At 36.4% G+C, this 15,458-nt stretch overlaps 1 protein-coding gene across 1 annotated transcript in view; it reads right to left on the bottom strand.

Annotated features, from left to right (window-relative positions):
• The window catches only part of CEP135 (centrosomal protein 135), a 65,167-nt gene that overhangs the window by 13,078 nt on the left and 36,631 nt on the right, over positions 1-15,458 (bottom strand). The window contains exons 14-19 of the mRNA XM_068975565.1: positions 7,790-7,941; positions 4,390-4,505; positions 4,162-4,316; positions 3,636-3,691; positions 1,205-1,373; positions 254-364 (exon numbers count right to left, since the gene is read on the bottom strand). Of these exons, the coding sequence (XP_068831666.1) occupies positions 254-364; positions 1,205-1,373; positions 3,636-3,691; positions 4,162-4,316; positions 4,390-4,505; positions 7,790-7,941 (759 nt within the window). The remainder of the gene's footprint in view (positions 1-253; positions 365-1,204; positions 1,374-3,635; positions 3,692-4,161; positions 4,317-4,389; positions 4,506-7,789; positions 7,942-15,458) is intronic.

The following is a 15,458-nucleotide window of genomic DNA, read 5'->3' as shown; positions in this document are numbered from 1 at the left end:
ATTAGTAATGGTCACTCACTGAAAACGCATGTCATAAACGTACAACACATTGGGATTTTGCTTTAATTTAGGAAGCATAAGCCATCTGTGCAGATACTATACTACATAAGACATGTAAGGAAATATACAAGGACAATAGGCAAAATCTCCACTTTCATATGTTAATATCTAATATTAATATGAGACAGAATAAACATGAAAAAGTTAAAACAAAATCAGTCTTAAAGTCAACCTAAACAATGTTTTTTTTCACCTTAGCAGCCATTAAGCTCTCCCATCGTGACACTTCAGTTATGTAATTATGAACTCTACTCTTCATTTCTTCTTTTTCTTGCACTGCTGCTTCTAACTCCAATGAAATTTGCTATATATCAGAAAATTGAAGACAATATAAAATGAATGTAGCACCTAATGAGTTCTACTATGTTCAAACAGCTCTTTCTGAATTTGGGGACTAACAGAGAGTAAGAAAAAAGGAAAACTGTTCTTAAGTACTATTTTCACATGTTTTTTTGACTGATCTTGTCTTTTTAACCAATTATTACCATGTATTCCCACAATATAACTGACCACATATCTGGTACTTAAACTAAGAGCTCAGGGATTAATATTTTTAAAAATTTATGTATCAGCAATGTGCTCTATATAATGAGTAATTTTAAAAGTGTAAAATATTTAAAATAAGAAAATCACTGGTTTTCTTGGTATGATCCTTTATAAAAACTCATACAAACAAAGCCAATACCTTTCAGTATTTGCCATTCTAAAATATTCATTAATTAGCTTATAGGTAGGTAATCTCTAAGCCACTGGAAGTAAGTACAAATAATTAAAATCTACCATGGGTCTTTAAAACACAGCAACTTTGCCTTGGGAGTGATACTGAGGTCCTCATGCAGTAGACTGACAATGACTTCTGCCATAGAGAACACCACGCTCCCAGATTCAGGATTCCTTGCAACAAAGCCTACAATGGTGTCTGATGGTTTATTACTGGTATAATATACAGCAGTATTCTAAGTCACATTTTAAAATACCTTTATAAACAATATTCTCCTTAAAGAGTTATTTCTTTTGTTGCTCATATTTATATAATTAAAATTTAGAAGACATAATATTTAGAGTTTTAAAATTTAGCAAACATTGAATATACTGTAAAACTGTGTATTATGAAACTATCAAAGTTTATGTACTGTGCTCATACCTGGTTTTCTCTTGCCATTGTAGCCAGATCATCCTGTAATCTTCTGTTTTCCTTAAAAGACATTTCTTTAGATCTTCCTACTTCATCAAGTTCTTTGTGAGCTGCATCAAGCTGGCGCCGAAGGCTGCTTATCTCATGGTCCCGATTAATCAATGTTTCCTTTAGGTGCCTGTTACACGAGTGGGGTAGCAATAATAAAGAAAGCTTTTTGGAAAATTTAGTTCATTTAAAAGGAAACTATTTTATTCTGAATTAAATATACTAAGAATGCAAGAAATTACAACTATGCAACCTATGGATTGGGATAAAATATTTGCAAATAATACAACTGCTTCTGCTGCTAAGTCACTTCAGTCGTGTCCGACTCTGTGCAACCCCACAGACGGCAGCCCACCAGGCTCTGCCATCCCTGGGATTCTCCAGGCAAGAACACTGGACTGGTTTGCCATTTCCTTCTCCACTGCGTGAAAGTGAAAAGTGAAAGTGCTCAGTCGCATCAGACTCATAGCGACCCCATGGACTGCAGCCTACCAGGCTCCTCCATCCATGGGATTTTCTAGGCAAGAGTACTGATAAGCACATAATTTCCAAAATCTACAAACAGCTCATACAACTCAATAACAACAAAAAAAAATCAAGCAATCCAATTGAAAAATGGGCAGAAAACCTAAACAGACATTTCTCCAAAGAAGTACAGCTGACCAATAGGCACATGAAAAGAGGCTCAACATCACTAATTATTAGAGAAATGCAAATCAAAACTAAAATGAAGTACCACCTCATACCAGTCAGAATTGGCCATCATTAAAAAGTCTACAAGTAATAAAAGTGGAGAGTGTGTGGAGAAAAGGGAATTCTCTTACACTGTTGTTGGGAATGTAAACTGGTGCAACCACTACTGAAAATAGTATGGAGGTTCCTCAAAAAAACTAAAGAGTTATCATATAATCCAGCAATCTTACTCCTGGGCATATACCCAGACAAAACTATAATTTGAAAAGATACATGCATCTCTATGTTCAAAGCAGTACTATTTACAATAGCCAAGACATGGAAGCAACCTAACTGTCCACAGACAGATGAACAGATAAAAAACATGTGGTATACACACACAATAGAATATTACTCAGGAATTTAAAAAATGAAATAATGCCATTTGCAGCAACATGGATGGACCTGGAGATTATGAGAAGCTAAGTGAAATAAGTCAGAAAGAAAAAGACAAATACCATATGATATCACCTCCATGTGGAATCTAAAGTATGAGACAAATGAACATATTTGTGAAACAGAAACAGACTCACAGACATGGAGAACACACTTGTAGTCACTAAGTGGGAGGAGGTTGGGAAGGGAAGGACTGGGAGTTTGGGATTAACAGTTGCAAATGAATGTATCGAGAATGGATAAACAACAAGATCCTACTGGGTAACACAGGGAACTATATTCAATATCCTATAGTAAACCATAATGGAAAAGAATATGATAAAGAATATATACATATAACTGAATCACTTTCCTGTACAGCAGAAATTAACGCAACACTGTAAATCAACTATACTTCAATAAAACAGAAAAAGAAATGACAACTACTGAATTAAGACACTAATTAATTAGGTGAAGAAGACATTTTAGATCTCCACCAATCATTATGTGAAAAAAGTCTTAAAATACATTTATTATTATAAAATTAAAGTAAAAACAGAAGATTTTCAAGTGTTAGTAGAACATAAATGATTCAATCGGTAAATATTTACTTAAATGTTTTAAGTACCTACTATTATATAATATGCTGCTGAGTCATGTCTGACTCTTTGTGACCCTAGGGACTATAGCCTGCCAGGCTTCTCTGTCCATGGGATTCTCCAGGCAAGAATACTGAAGTGGGATGCCATTTACTTCTCTAAGGCATCTTCCCGACTGGTGGATTGAACCTGTGTCTCCTGCATTGCAGGCAGATTCTTTACCTCTGAGCCATGAGGGAGGCCCATATAATATGTAAGTGTATATAAAAAAAATGCAATTAGTGCTTTTTTTCTTGAGGTAGAGAGACTAGACACAAAATGTAAAATCTTGTAACCGTACTTAAAAAGGTTTAGATGTGGAATAAATTCAGTACTAGCTGCTGAGGTAATCTGTTTTGATGATTAGGGCCTGCACAGGATAACTGCTGTAGAAATAAGGAGTAAGTAGGTATGTAAAGGAAAAATTAATAAGACATAACTGTTTAGATGTTGATGACAGAGGAAGGGAGAAAGTTAGAGGATAACAATTTCTATGTAGGAGATTGAGAAAATGATAATTGCCACTGGCAAAAATAGGAAAAGTGAAAAGAGAAATTTTCCTATTGCCAGACTGCTACCCAAATAGATAATGCTGCATTCACTGAAAATTTCTTAAAAAGCTGGATGCCATTCCATCAATTACTTACTTCAGAGAGGATTCATACTCTGAGACTGTTATCTTCATCTGTGTAATAGTTTTTTCCTACAGAAATTATAAAAATATATCAGATTCTAAACCATTCATGTAGAAGTATCTCCAGTTGAATTCTAAAATTTATCATCTTTATATAGTTTAAATTCAATCATATAACATGTTATAAAAGAAGGCTCTAAGTAAAGAGATTTCCATGTACCAATTATATTTCACATATTGGCATATTTCTACCCACTCTAAGTATCTGAATTGTTCCTTGAGTTTGCTGTAATCATATATGATAAAATTGTATTCTAGAAATAGAACTGTTAAAAATTCAAATTATTGGGATAAAATGAAATTTAAACATATTAGAAGAGATGGCTCTGGGTCTTGGGAACTCAGGCATGGTTCTTATGAAATAAGAACAGTATACCTTGTAAAGCAATTATCCTTCAATTTAAAAAAAAACTGCATATATGAAACAGAATAAGATTTTCTGTTCAGAGAGCAGATAATATTACTTAATAGTCCCATACTTTACTAGCTAGGTTTTCATGTAAGTTTGCAATCTTTTCTGTCTTCTCATCCACAGTCTCCTGAAGGATGTCTTTTTCTTTATCAATAACACCAATGGTCTTCTTCATTACATGAGCCTCTTCATTCTGTGAAGTCATCCTGAGGTGTAGTTTACCTATAAATGAAAAGAAATGTTTCTTAGACAAAGTAAATTAGGATCAGCAAAAACAAAATTTAAGAACACTTACCTATTTTTTCCTCCAGTATTTTAACTTGTGCTTGGGCTGATTCAAGTTCACTTCTTTTCATGTTAAGTCGGTGCTGATAATCCTCAACTGACCGCTGTAGTTGCTCATTTACTAGCCTAAAGAGTCAGTGGATAAAAACAAATGGGATTCTTTATTTCTGGTGGGAATAACATTTAAAAAAATGAAAGATCTTAAAAAATAGTTATTTTAAATAGCTTATTTTAAAAGAGTCTTTAATTTCTCATTTTAAAGCTCTTTCAGTATAATCAATGGCATTATATTATATATATTAGTCTTTTCTTCAAAATATTCCATCTTCCTAAAAAATAATATAGTGTAAAAATAAAATTAATTGTACTTTTTCTAGAGGTTTCCTTGTAGTTTTAAAGCTTTTCTGTTTTCTATCATCAACTCTCTTTCTCTTACAACTTATTTCTAACAGTCAAGGCAAAGTCCTGTTTTTATAGAATGGCCTCGTACTTCAAGATTCTGACCATCCTGATCAGTGAGCTTTTAATTCTGCTTCCTATTCTGAATATTCCGAATACCAGACCATCTTACCTGTCTTCTGAGAAATGTGTAGGCAGGTCAAGAAGCAACAGTTAGAACCGGACATGGAACAAGAGGTTGGTTCAAAATTGGGAAAGGATGCGTCAAGGCTGTATATTGTCACTCTACTTATTTAACTTAAAGGAAGAGTACATTATGTGAAATGCTGGGCTAGATGACTCACAAGCTGGAATCAAGATTGCCAGGAGAAATATCAACAACTTCAGATATGCAGATGATACCATCCTAATGGCAGAAAGTGAAGAGGAACTAAAGAGACTCTTGACAAAGGTCAAAGAACAGAGTAAAAAAGTTGGCTTAAAACTTGACATTCAAAAAAGAAGATCATGGCATTCAGTCCCATCACTTCATGGCAAATAGATGAGGCAACAATGGAAACAGTGAGAGACTCTTCTTGGGCTCCAAAAATCACTGCAAATGGTGACTGCAGCCATGAAATTAAAAGACACTTGATCCCTGGAAGAAAAGCTATGACAAATCTAGACAGTGTATTAAAAAGCAGAGACTTCACTTTGCTGACAAAGGCCTGCAGCGTCAAAGCTATGGTTTTTCCAGTAGTCACGTACAGATGTGAGAACTGGACTATAAAGAGGGCTAAGCACCCAGGAACTGATGCTTTTGAACTGTTGGAGAAGACTTTTGAGAGTCCTTTGGACAGCAAGGAGATCCAACCAGTCAATTCTAAAGGAAAACAACCTTGAATATTCATTAGAATGACTGATGTTGAAGCTGAAGCTCCAATATTTCGGCCACCTGATGTGAAGAGCTGACTCACTGGAAAAGACCCTGATGCTAGGAAAGATTGAGGGCAGGAGGAGAAGGGGGCAACAGAGAATGAGACGGTTGGACGGCATCACCGAATCAATGGACATGAATAAACTCTGGGAGATAGTGAAGGACAGGGAAGACTGGCGTGATGCAGTCCATGGGGCTGCAAAGAGTTGGACACAACTGAGCAACAACAACTTCTGAATACAGACATGAACCAGAATAAGAGAGGCCATTCCATTTAGGCTGCTTTCCATCTTAGAATGTACATAGTGCCTTGCAAGGAAATAAGAGGGGGAGAAAGAAGTTTCCACCTTAGTTCTTCCTAAATAGTATTTCTTAATTAAACAAACACAGCAAGTTCTTGGTCTTATTACACTGTTTGTTCTGATTTTGTGTAACAAGTGTTTCCTAAATCTGGCCACTGTTCTCCAAGCTCGTTGCCACTCTGACTCCTGGTACATTGTCTCCACTGTTCTCCATCAGTCTCTTAAGTCTCCAAATCCACCTTCCCTATTTTTGCCATAGTTCACTTCCTAACAGGCATGTTACTCATGTCACTCCCTTGGTTAAAAATTTCTGTTTATTCTCCACGTTTATATGGTAAAATCCATTCACTCTTAGTTATCATACTATGTTCTTTATAACCTGAGTCCAACCTGTAGATACCGTCTACCTGGGCCATACTGACCTCCTTACCATTTTTTAGACACATCACCTTTTAGACTCTGTAATAAATAGTCTGATTTTAGATTTCTTTGAAAGAAGAATGAGAAAAACAATGACACAGGTAGCAAAATTTTAGCAGTTCTACACTATGGAGAACAAATACTGGGTTGACCAAAACGGTTAGGGTTTTTCGTAAGATATCACAGAAAAACCCCAAGGAACTTTTTGGCCAACCCAATATAGATTTGGCTCCAGACCACCCCAGTAAAGAGAATATGGCAATAAAGTGAGTCACATGGATTTTTGGTTTCTCGGGGCATATAAAAGTTATGTTTAAGACTCACAAACATAGAAAACAAAACTATAGCTACCAAAGGAAAAGGGGGAGGGGTAAATTAGGAGTCTGGGATTAGCAGATAAAAACTAGTGTATTTAAAATAGATAAACAACAAGGCCCTACAAACTAGTATGTAAAAAACAGATAAACAACAAGTTCCTATAGCACAGAGAACTATATTCAATATCTTATAATAAACCATAACAAAAAGGAATATGAAATATATATGTGTATATAAATATATATGTGTATATATATAAATATATATATACTAAATCACTTTACTGTACACTGAATCACTTTGCTGTATACCAGAAACTAACACAGCACTGTAAATCAACTATACTTCAGTAGGAAATAAAATTAAAATTCAAAGCCATTAAAAAATAAGTAAATTTTAAATAAGCTGTGTTTAGATTATACTGTAGTCTGTTAAGTGTGCACTACATCTGAAAAATCAATGCACATACCTTAATCAAAAAAAACTTTATTTCTAAAAAATACTAACCAGGGTCTGGGCCTTCAGTTAATTGCTATAATAGTCAAAGCTCACTGAAGACAGATCATCATAACAAATATAATAATAATGAAAGAATTACCAAAATGTGACACAGAAACACAAAGTGACCAAATGCTGTTGGAAATATGTCAGCAATAAACTGGCTTGACGCAGGACTACCAAAAACCTTCAATTTGTAAAAAACACAACATCGGTAAAGAGCAATAAATTGAAGCACAGTAAGACAAAGTATGCCTGTATCTATTAGGGAGATGTCTGAAGGAGGCAGATACAAAAATTTGCCTGTAACCATATCAATCTATGAGTCTTTAAAAGTACAGGTACTCAAAACCTACCCAGATTCACAAAGTAAATAAAAACCTCCTGAGATTAGCCCCTCAACCCATACTTTACAAAGGCTCCCCCAGTGATTCTGTTGTAAGGGCAGCTTTGAGAACTACTGCTTTTCAAAGACTTAGCCCAAAACACCACTGTTATGAACCATAAATAGTCACAAGCTAATTCTCAGAAGTGAAATAAAACTTCAGTAAACTTACCTAAGAGAGTTCATCTCTGTTTTCTGATGAGATGAGTCACCAGCCACATGGCTAAGTTTTTGAGCTTGGAATTTTGCTTTTTTCTCTAAAGACTCCATTGTTTCTTTCATTATAAATATTTTAGACTTTAATTCACATTTTTCGTTTTCAAGCTATAATTTTAAAAATTAATAGGGATATGTCTCAGTTTCTTTTCCTTACGCACTCTTTAATACTATTTCTGGGTGGAAACTAAGGAAATAAATTAGATTTAAAAATACATTAAAAGTCATGTTTTAATGTATTTATACTTTAGGTTCTAAATGTAAGAGCAGGTAAACAAATTTATCTCTCCTCTTCAATATCACTGAAATCAAAGAAAAAAGGAAAGGCAAGAAAAGAAAAGAACATGTCCATAACAGCAATGAAACAGGAAGGGAAAACACCAGCAGAAAAAAATTTCTAAAAAAGGTAGATAGTATTGAATGGAAGAAAAATCAGGACAGAAAATACTATAACTCAACACAAAATGGACAAGACTTACATAAAGTGAACATTTTCCTCAAGAGCACAAAACACAACGTGACAATATAGACACACCATGTTTCGGAAGGGGAACACAGTATTAGAAATGGACTAAAATTTCCTAAAATAATTGTAAATTCCATGAAATTTCAGTAAGAATCCTAACAAAATCTTTTTAAACTAGATAAGTGACTTAAGATTTCATTCTAAAATTTATTTAGGGGAAAAGAAAGTTAAGGAAAAAAACAGTAGAAACTGGAGGGAAAAAGAATGCAGCTAGACCTGTTTTATGAGATATCAAAATAAATTTAAAAGCTACTGTAATTAAAACAATATGAATTTCACATGTGGACAAGCAAACATATCCCTGATGTAAATTTTAAAAAGGTAGCATTTTAAGAAAGTGGAAAAGAATAAACTCTTTAAAAACTAGAGTTGGGACAGCCACTCATTGGAGACAAAAAATAAGATAGATTTCTATTTCATTTTATATACAAAAATAAATTCTAGATGTAATAAGGATCTATCATAAAACTCAAAACCAAGAAATACTAGTGATAAATTTAAGTCTTCCAGTTAAGATGGCAGACTGACCACACATGTTTTCATCTCCTCTTCCTCTAGAAACAGTGCTAAAATGACAGTAAACAGGGTTAATAATATTATACTCTTAAGGACAAAGAGAGCAAGAAAGAAAACAAGGGTGAACTGGTGACTGCAGTAACTTGTAGGAATATTCACTGCAGCACCTTTACGATAGTCAAGACAGCGAAGCAACCTACATTCCCACTGATAGAGGAATAAAGAAGAGGTGGTACACATATACAGTGGATTATTACTCAGCCGTTTAAAAGAATGAACTAATGCCATTTGCAACAACACGGATGGACCTAGAGAGTGTCATACTAAGTAAGTCAGACAGAGAAGGAGAAATACTACTGTATGTCATCCCTTATACGTGGAATCTAAAAAGAAATGATACAAATGAATTTACTTACAAAACAGAAAGAGACTCCTAGACTTAGAAAACAAACTTAGGGTTGCCAGGGTGAAGGGACAGTTAGGGAGTTTGGGAAGGTCACGTACATATTGCTATATTCAAAATGGATAACCAACAAGGACCTATTGTATAGACATGGAACTCTCCTCAATGTTATGTGCCAGCCTGGATGGGAGGGGGATTTGGGAGAGAATGGACACGTATATATATATGACTGGGTCCTTTCCCTGTTCACCTGAAACTACTACAGCATTGTTAATCAGGTATACCTGAATACAAAATAAATTTAAAGTCTGAAGAAAAAAAAAAACTTGCGAAAGACAAGGAGTAGACAGAATAGTGGTTCAGAGTGGGAAAAAAATACAATCTAAAGCAGTTAGATTATTTGGTGTCAACTAATGATGTTGACACTAAATAATTTTCTGTTGTGGGGGGGCTGTCCTGTGTATTGCAGGTTGTTTAAAAGTTATCTCTGCCCTCTGCTTACTAGATTCAAGAAGCACTTTTCCCCCTTAATTGTGACAGACAAAATTCTCCAGATATTGCCACATATCTCTTGGGAGGCAGAACTAACCCCACTTATAATCACTGACCTGCAATGACTACGGTCAGGAATGCCAGTAAGAGGTCAGCTGACTTACACTGAAGCTGAACACATGAAGCCATGAAGTGGTGGGGGAGGGTCACAAGGAAAACTGAACAAGGAGACTGGCTGCAAGTCTATACCTGGGATGTGCATATGAGCATTCCAGGTACTTAGTATGACACTCTCTAGGTCCATCCGTGTTGTTGCAAATGGCATTAGTTCATTCTTTTAAATGGCTGAGTAATATTCCACTGTATATGTGTACCACATCTTCTTTATTCCTCTATCAGTTATCTCTTCTAGAAAGTTCTATTGGAAATCAAAAATACATAAAAAATCAATAGAAGGGCTAAAAGATAAAGCTGAGTCAATCTCCCAGAAAGTGAGAAAGTCAAAGAGAAAATAAAGAAGAAGGGATAAGAACATCAGATCTTTTTAGGAAGTCTAAAACCAACTAATAATAGTTTCAGAGAGAGAAAATAGAATATAGTAAATCACCAAAGAAATGAAAACAGGAGATAAAGAGAGAAAACTGTAAAACTTTTCAGAAATAAAGACATGTCACGTACAAAGGACTCGGTAATAGAACAGCATCAGACATCTCAAAGAAAGCTGAAAGACAAATGAAGGACAATATTCAAAACTTTTGGTGAAAATAATTTTCCAATTCAGACTGCCATATGCTGAAGCCAAATCATAAATTTGAAAGTTGAATAAAGACATTTTCAAACAAATAGACTAGCAACAAAATTTCCTCCCATGTATTCTTTTTCAGGAAACTGCTGGAGCAGGTACTATGCCAGAAGAAGGAACAAACCAAGAAAGAAGGAAACATGAGGTTCAACATAGGCGGGGCAGACAGGGAAAGTCTTATGAGGACAGCTATGGAGAGACATAGTCCATAATGAAGCAAGCAGATAGAAAGCTCAAGAAGGAAGGTCTTTAGGGGGGAAAGGACCAGAACTGACAGGTTTGAAAACAAAAAATATTGAAAGGCACGTGGCAGAAATAAAGTCCTTGATTAAAACACAAAAGGAAACAAAACAAAGCAATGAATAACTCTAGCAAAGTGGTCTACAAGAAAAAAGGCAAGAGTAATATTGTCCCACTTGGCTGAGTCATAAACCATGAGAAGTCTTAGCAATATAAACAGTAACTATTAAAGACAGGAAAACATCTAATTAAACTATGTTAATGTAATGGGGGAAGAAAAGGAGAGTGCTAAGCGATCAACTACCATCCTGGAGACTCACTCAATAATCTTAAATCCGTAAATAGCACAAGGTAAACACCAGGAAAAGAAGTTAAACAGCTGTGGATGGTAATCTGTGGGATAGGGAAGTGAGAAGGAAAAAAAAAAATTGCACTAAAAATTCCAGAATTCTTATACTACAAACAGAAGTACATGCACGGTATAAAGATTAAAAACATGAATCACCTGGCTTAAAAAAGACTACGTGAACCTTTGAAACTACTGTGAGCAGTCTCCAATCACATCCCCTAATCCCTGCCCACAATAACTATCTTGAGTCTTGAGTTTATCATTTCTTGCTTGTCTTAGCACACCACATCTGTATGAACCTCCAAACAACATACAGTTTATGTGAGCATGTTTTGGAATCATACTGCATGTTTTCTTTCTTCTTCTTTTGAAAAATAATTTGTTTGGGCTGTATCGGGTCTTTGTTGCTATGTGGGCTTTCGTCTAGTTGCGGAGAGCAGGGGCTACTCTCTAGCTGAGGTGCTTGGGCTTCTCATTGCAGTGGCTTCTCTTGCTACAGAACATGGGCTCTAGGGCACCACGGGGTTTAGCAGCTGCAGCACATGGGCTCAGCAGTTGTGGTTCCTGGGCTCTAGAGCACAGGCTCAAATACTTGCGGCACCCAGGTTCAGCTGCTCTGCACCATGTGTGATCCTCCCAGATCAGAAATCAAACCCGTATCTCCTGCAATGGCAGGTGGATTCTTTACCACTGAGCCACCAAGGAGGCCCCTGCATGCTCTCTTCAACATATTTGTAAGATTCATGCGTGCTGATGGTTGTGCCTACTGTTTTTCCTTTTTGCTGCTCTGTAACACTCCACTGTATGACTTACCACTCTATCTATTTTGCTCACAACTGACATCTAGATTGTTTTCTATTTTCTGTCAGTGGGCAAACATTTTAGGTTTCGTGAGCCTTATGGTCCATTGCCACTACTCTACTCTAACACAAAAACAGCTGTAGACAATGTATTAACAAATGAGCACGGCTGTGTTCCAATAAAAGCTTTACTGCAAAAACAGACTGGAGGCCAGATTAGTCTAGGGGCCATAGATTATTGACTTTGATTCAGGGTTCAATGGATTTGTTGACTAATAAGAGTAATCTATTGGCCAACCTAGAACAGTGTCAAATTATTCTTCAAAAAGGTACCAGTTGGCATGCTCAGAAGCTTCACATACTCACTAATAAAACTAGCTATACCTTGTTAATTTATGATGACCTGAAAGATGTGAAATTATTTCATTTTTATTTTAATTGGCATTTCCTCTATTTTTGAGGTAGAACATCTTTTTATATTAACCATTTATAATTTCTTCTACCATGAAGTGTCAATTCACAACTTCTGTTGCATTTTTTTTAGGTTAAATGTACAGCAAGTTGTTCTCTCAATTAGTGGCTGTCTTTTCAATTTATAGCTGTTTGATAAAGATATTGCTGACAGCCAAAGAATTGACGGCTTTTGAACTGTGGTGTTGGAGAAGACTCTTCAGAGTGCCTTGGACTGCAGGGAGATCCAACCAGTCCATCCTAAAGGGGATCAGTCCTGGGTGTTCTTTGGAAGGACTGATGCTGAAGCTGAAACTCCAATACTTTGGCCACCTCATGTGAAGAGTTGACTCACTGGAAAAGACCCTGATTCTGGGACGGATTGGGGGCAGAAGGAGAAGGGGATGACGGAGGATGAGATGGCTGGATGGCATCACCGACTTCATGGACATGAGTTTGGGTAAACTTCGGGAGTTGGTGATAGACAGGGAGGCCTGGCATGCTGCGATTCATGGGGTTGCAAAGAGTCGGACACAACTGAGCGAATGAAAGGAACTGAACTGATAAAGATATTCCTGTCAATGTGGTCCTATTCATCTGTTTTCTTTAAAGGAGTAAACTTGTTTGTGTCTTGTTTAGGAGCAAACACTCTGGAATCAGATACCTACTAGCTGTATGATCTTGGGCAAGCTTCCCCTCTGCCTCACTTTCCTTATCTGTGAAATAAGGATAATATTAGCACTTACTGCTTATAGCTGTTGTGAGAATTAAAATTATATGTGTATGAATATATATAAAATGTTGAGAAAACTACCTGACACACCGTAAATGCTATATAAATGACTGCTATTATTATTCTGCTAAGGTAAAGAAGATTTTCCCTTGTATTTTCCTTTAAAATTTGGAGTTATTTCTTGAACACAAGGATGCAAGTAACCCTGAACTGATTTCTGAGTTTGGTATATATTTTAGGTAGGATCCAATTCCTTTTTTACATACATATATATGAAGTCAATTGTTCCAAAAACAAGCGAAGTGAAGTGAAAGTGGCTCAAGTGTGTCTGACTCTTTGCAAGTCTATGGAATCTGCCAGGCCAGAATACTGGACTGGGTAGCTATTCCCTCTCCAAGGGATCCTCTGAACCCAGGGATCGAACCCAGGTTTCCCACATTGCCGGTGGATTCTTTACCAGCTGAGCCACCAAGGAAGCCCATCCCAGAAACACTGTTACTGAATAATTCTCTCTTATCCTGTTGATCTGAGTCCTCTATATATCAAATTTCCATAATTTGTGGGTTTGCTTTCTACTGGTCTTATCACTCTTCATCCCTGAGCACTACCACCCTACCTTAAATACTGACTCTAAAGCCTTCATATCTAGTAGGACAAGTTCCACAGTGTATTTTTCTTCAAAATTTCTTTGTGATTCCTGACTCTCTGCTTCCATGTAAATTTTTAAATCTATTGTCAGTTTTTACATACACACACACACACACACATACATCAGGTTCGTGGGATTTCAGATGAAACTACATCAACTCAACAGATGAATTTGGGGAGGATTTACATTTTTTTACAAACATGGTATCTGTTACCTTTTTAATAAACTGTCACCTGTTTAATAAACCTGATACAGCGCTCCATTTATTTAGATCTTCCTTAATGTCTTAATAACGTTATAAAATGTTTTCTATTAAGATCCTTCAAAATTATACACAGGCATCTTGTACTATTTCTTGCTATAAAAACGGTATGGATTTTCTTTTCATCTATATTGATTTGTCATGCTACTGTAATTCACTGTGCATTCTGAATCAGAGGATTTCTGTATTTCCCATAATACCTAGAAAAGTATCAGTTATTATGTCATGAAATACAGCCTCTCCCATAGAATATATTCTATTATAATCTTCTAGAATTCTGACTAAATAAATGTTGGACACTTTCACTTTATTCTCTAAGGCTTTAAACTTATTTTATATTTTCTATCTCCTACTATCTTTTCACTTTGGCCACCTCATGAGAAGACTTGACTCATTGGGAAAGACTCTGATGCTGGGAGGGACTGGGGGCAGGAGGAGAAGGGGACGACAGAGGATGAGATGGCTGGATGGTATCACTGACTCGATGGACGTGAGTCTGAGTGAACTCTGGGAGTTGGTGATGGACAGGGAGGCCTGGCGTGCTGTGATTCATGGGGTTGCAAAGAGTCGGACACGACTGAGCAACTGAACTGAACTGAACTCTCTTTTCAATGACTTCTAGTACTTCAGATATATTTTCCAGTTTATTAAGTCATGCTTTCAGATTCTGGGCAGGCTAGAGTGATAGGCACCCTTAATAACTAAAAATTTAGGCAAAATACATGGAACAATGGTTTTAAAAGACACTGGGCATCAGGCAATGATGTATAGTGACCCTTAAGAGACATGAATACGTGAACCGTGAACTTCCAGATGTTCAAGCTGGTTTTCGAAAAGGCAGAGGAACCAGAGATCAAATTGCCAACATCCGCTGGATCATCGAAAAAGCAAGAGAGTTCCAGAAAAACATCTATTTCTGCTTTGTTGACTATGCCAAAGCCTTTGACTGTGTGGATCACAATAAACTGTGGAAAATTCTGAAAGAGATGAGAATACCAGATCGCCTGACCTGCCTCTTGGGAAACCTATATGCAGGTCAGGAAGCAACAGTTAGAACTGGACATGGAACAACAGATTGGTTCCAAATAGGAAAAGGAGTACGTCAAGGCTGTATATTGTCACCCTGCTTATTTAACTTCTATGCAGACTACATCATGAGAAAACGCTGGGCTGGAAGAAGCACAAGCTGGAATCAAGATTTCTGGGAGAAATGTCAATCACTTCAGATATGCAGATGACACCACCTTTATGGCAGAAAGTGAAGAGGAATTAAAAAGCCTCTTGATGAAAGTGAAAGAGGAGAGTGAAAAAGTTGGCTTAAAGCTCAACTTTCAGAAAACGAAGATCACTGCATCTGGTCCCTCACTTCATGAGAAATAGATGGGGAAACTGTGTCAGACTTT

This window comes from Capricornis sumatraensis, chromosome 7, assembly GCF_032405125.1.
Source record: "Capricornis sumatraensis isolate serow.1 chromosome 7, serow.2, whole genome shotgun sequence".
NCBI lineage: Eukaryota > Metazoa > Chordata > Mammalia > Artiodactyla > Bovidae > Capricornis > Capricornis sumatraensis.
This window is presented reverse-complemented; position numbering and strand designations above follow the sequence as displayed.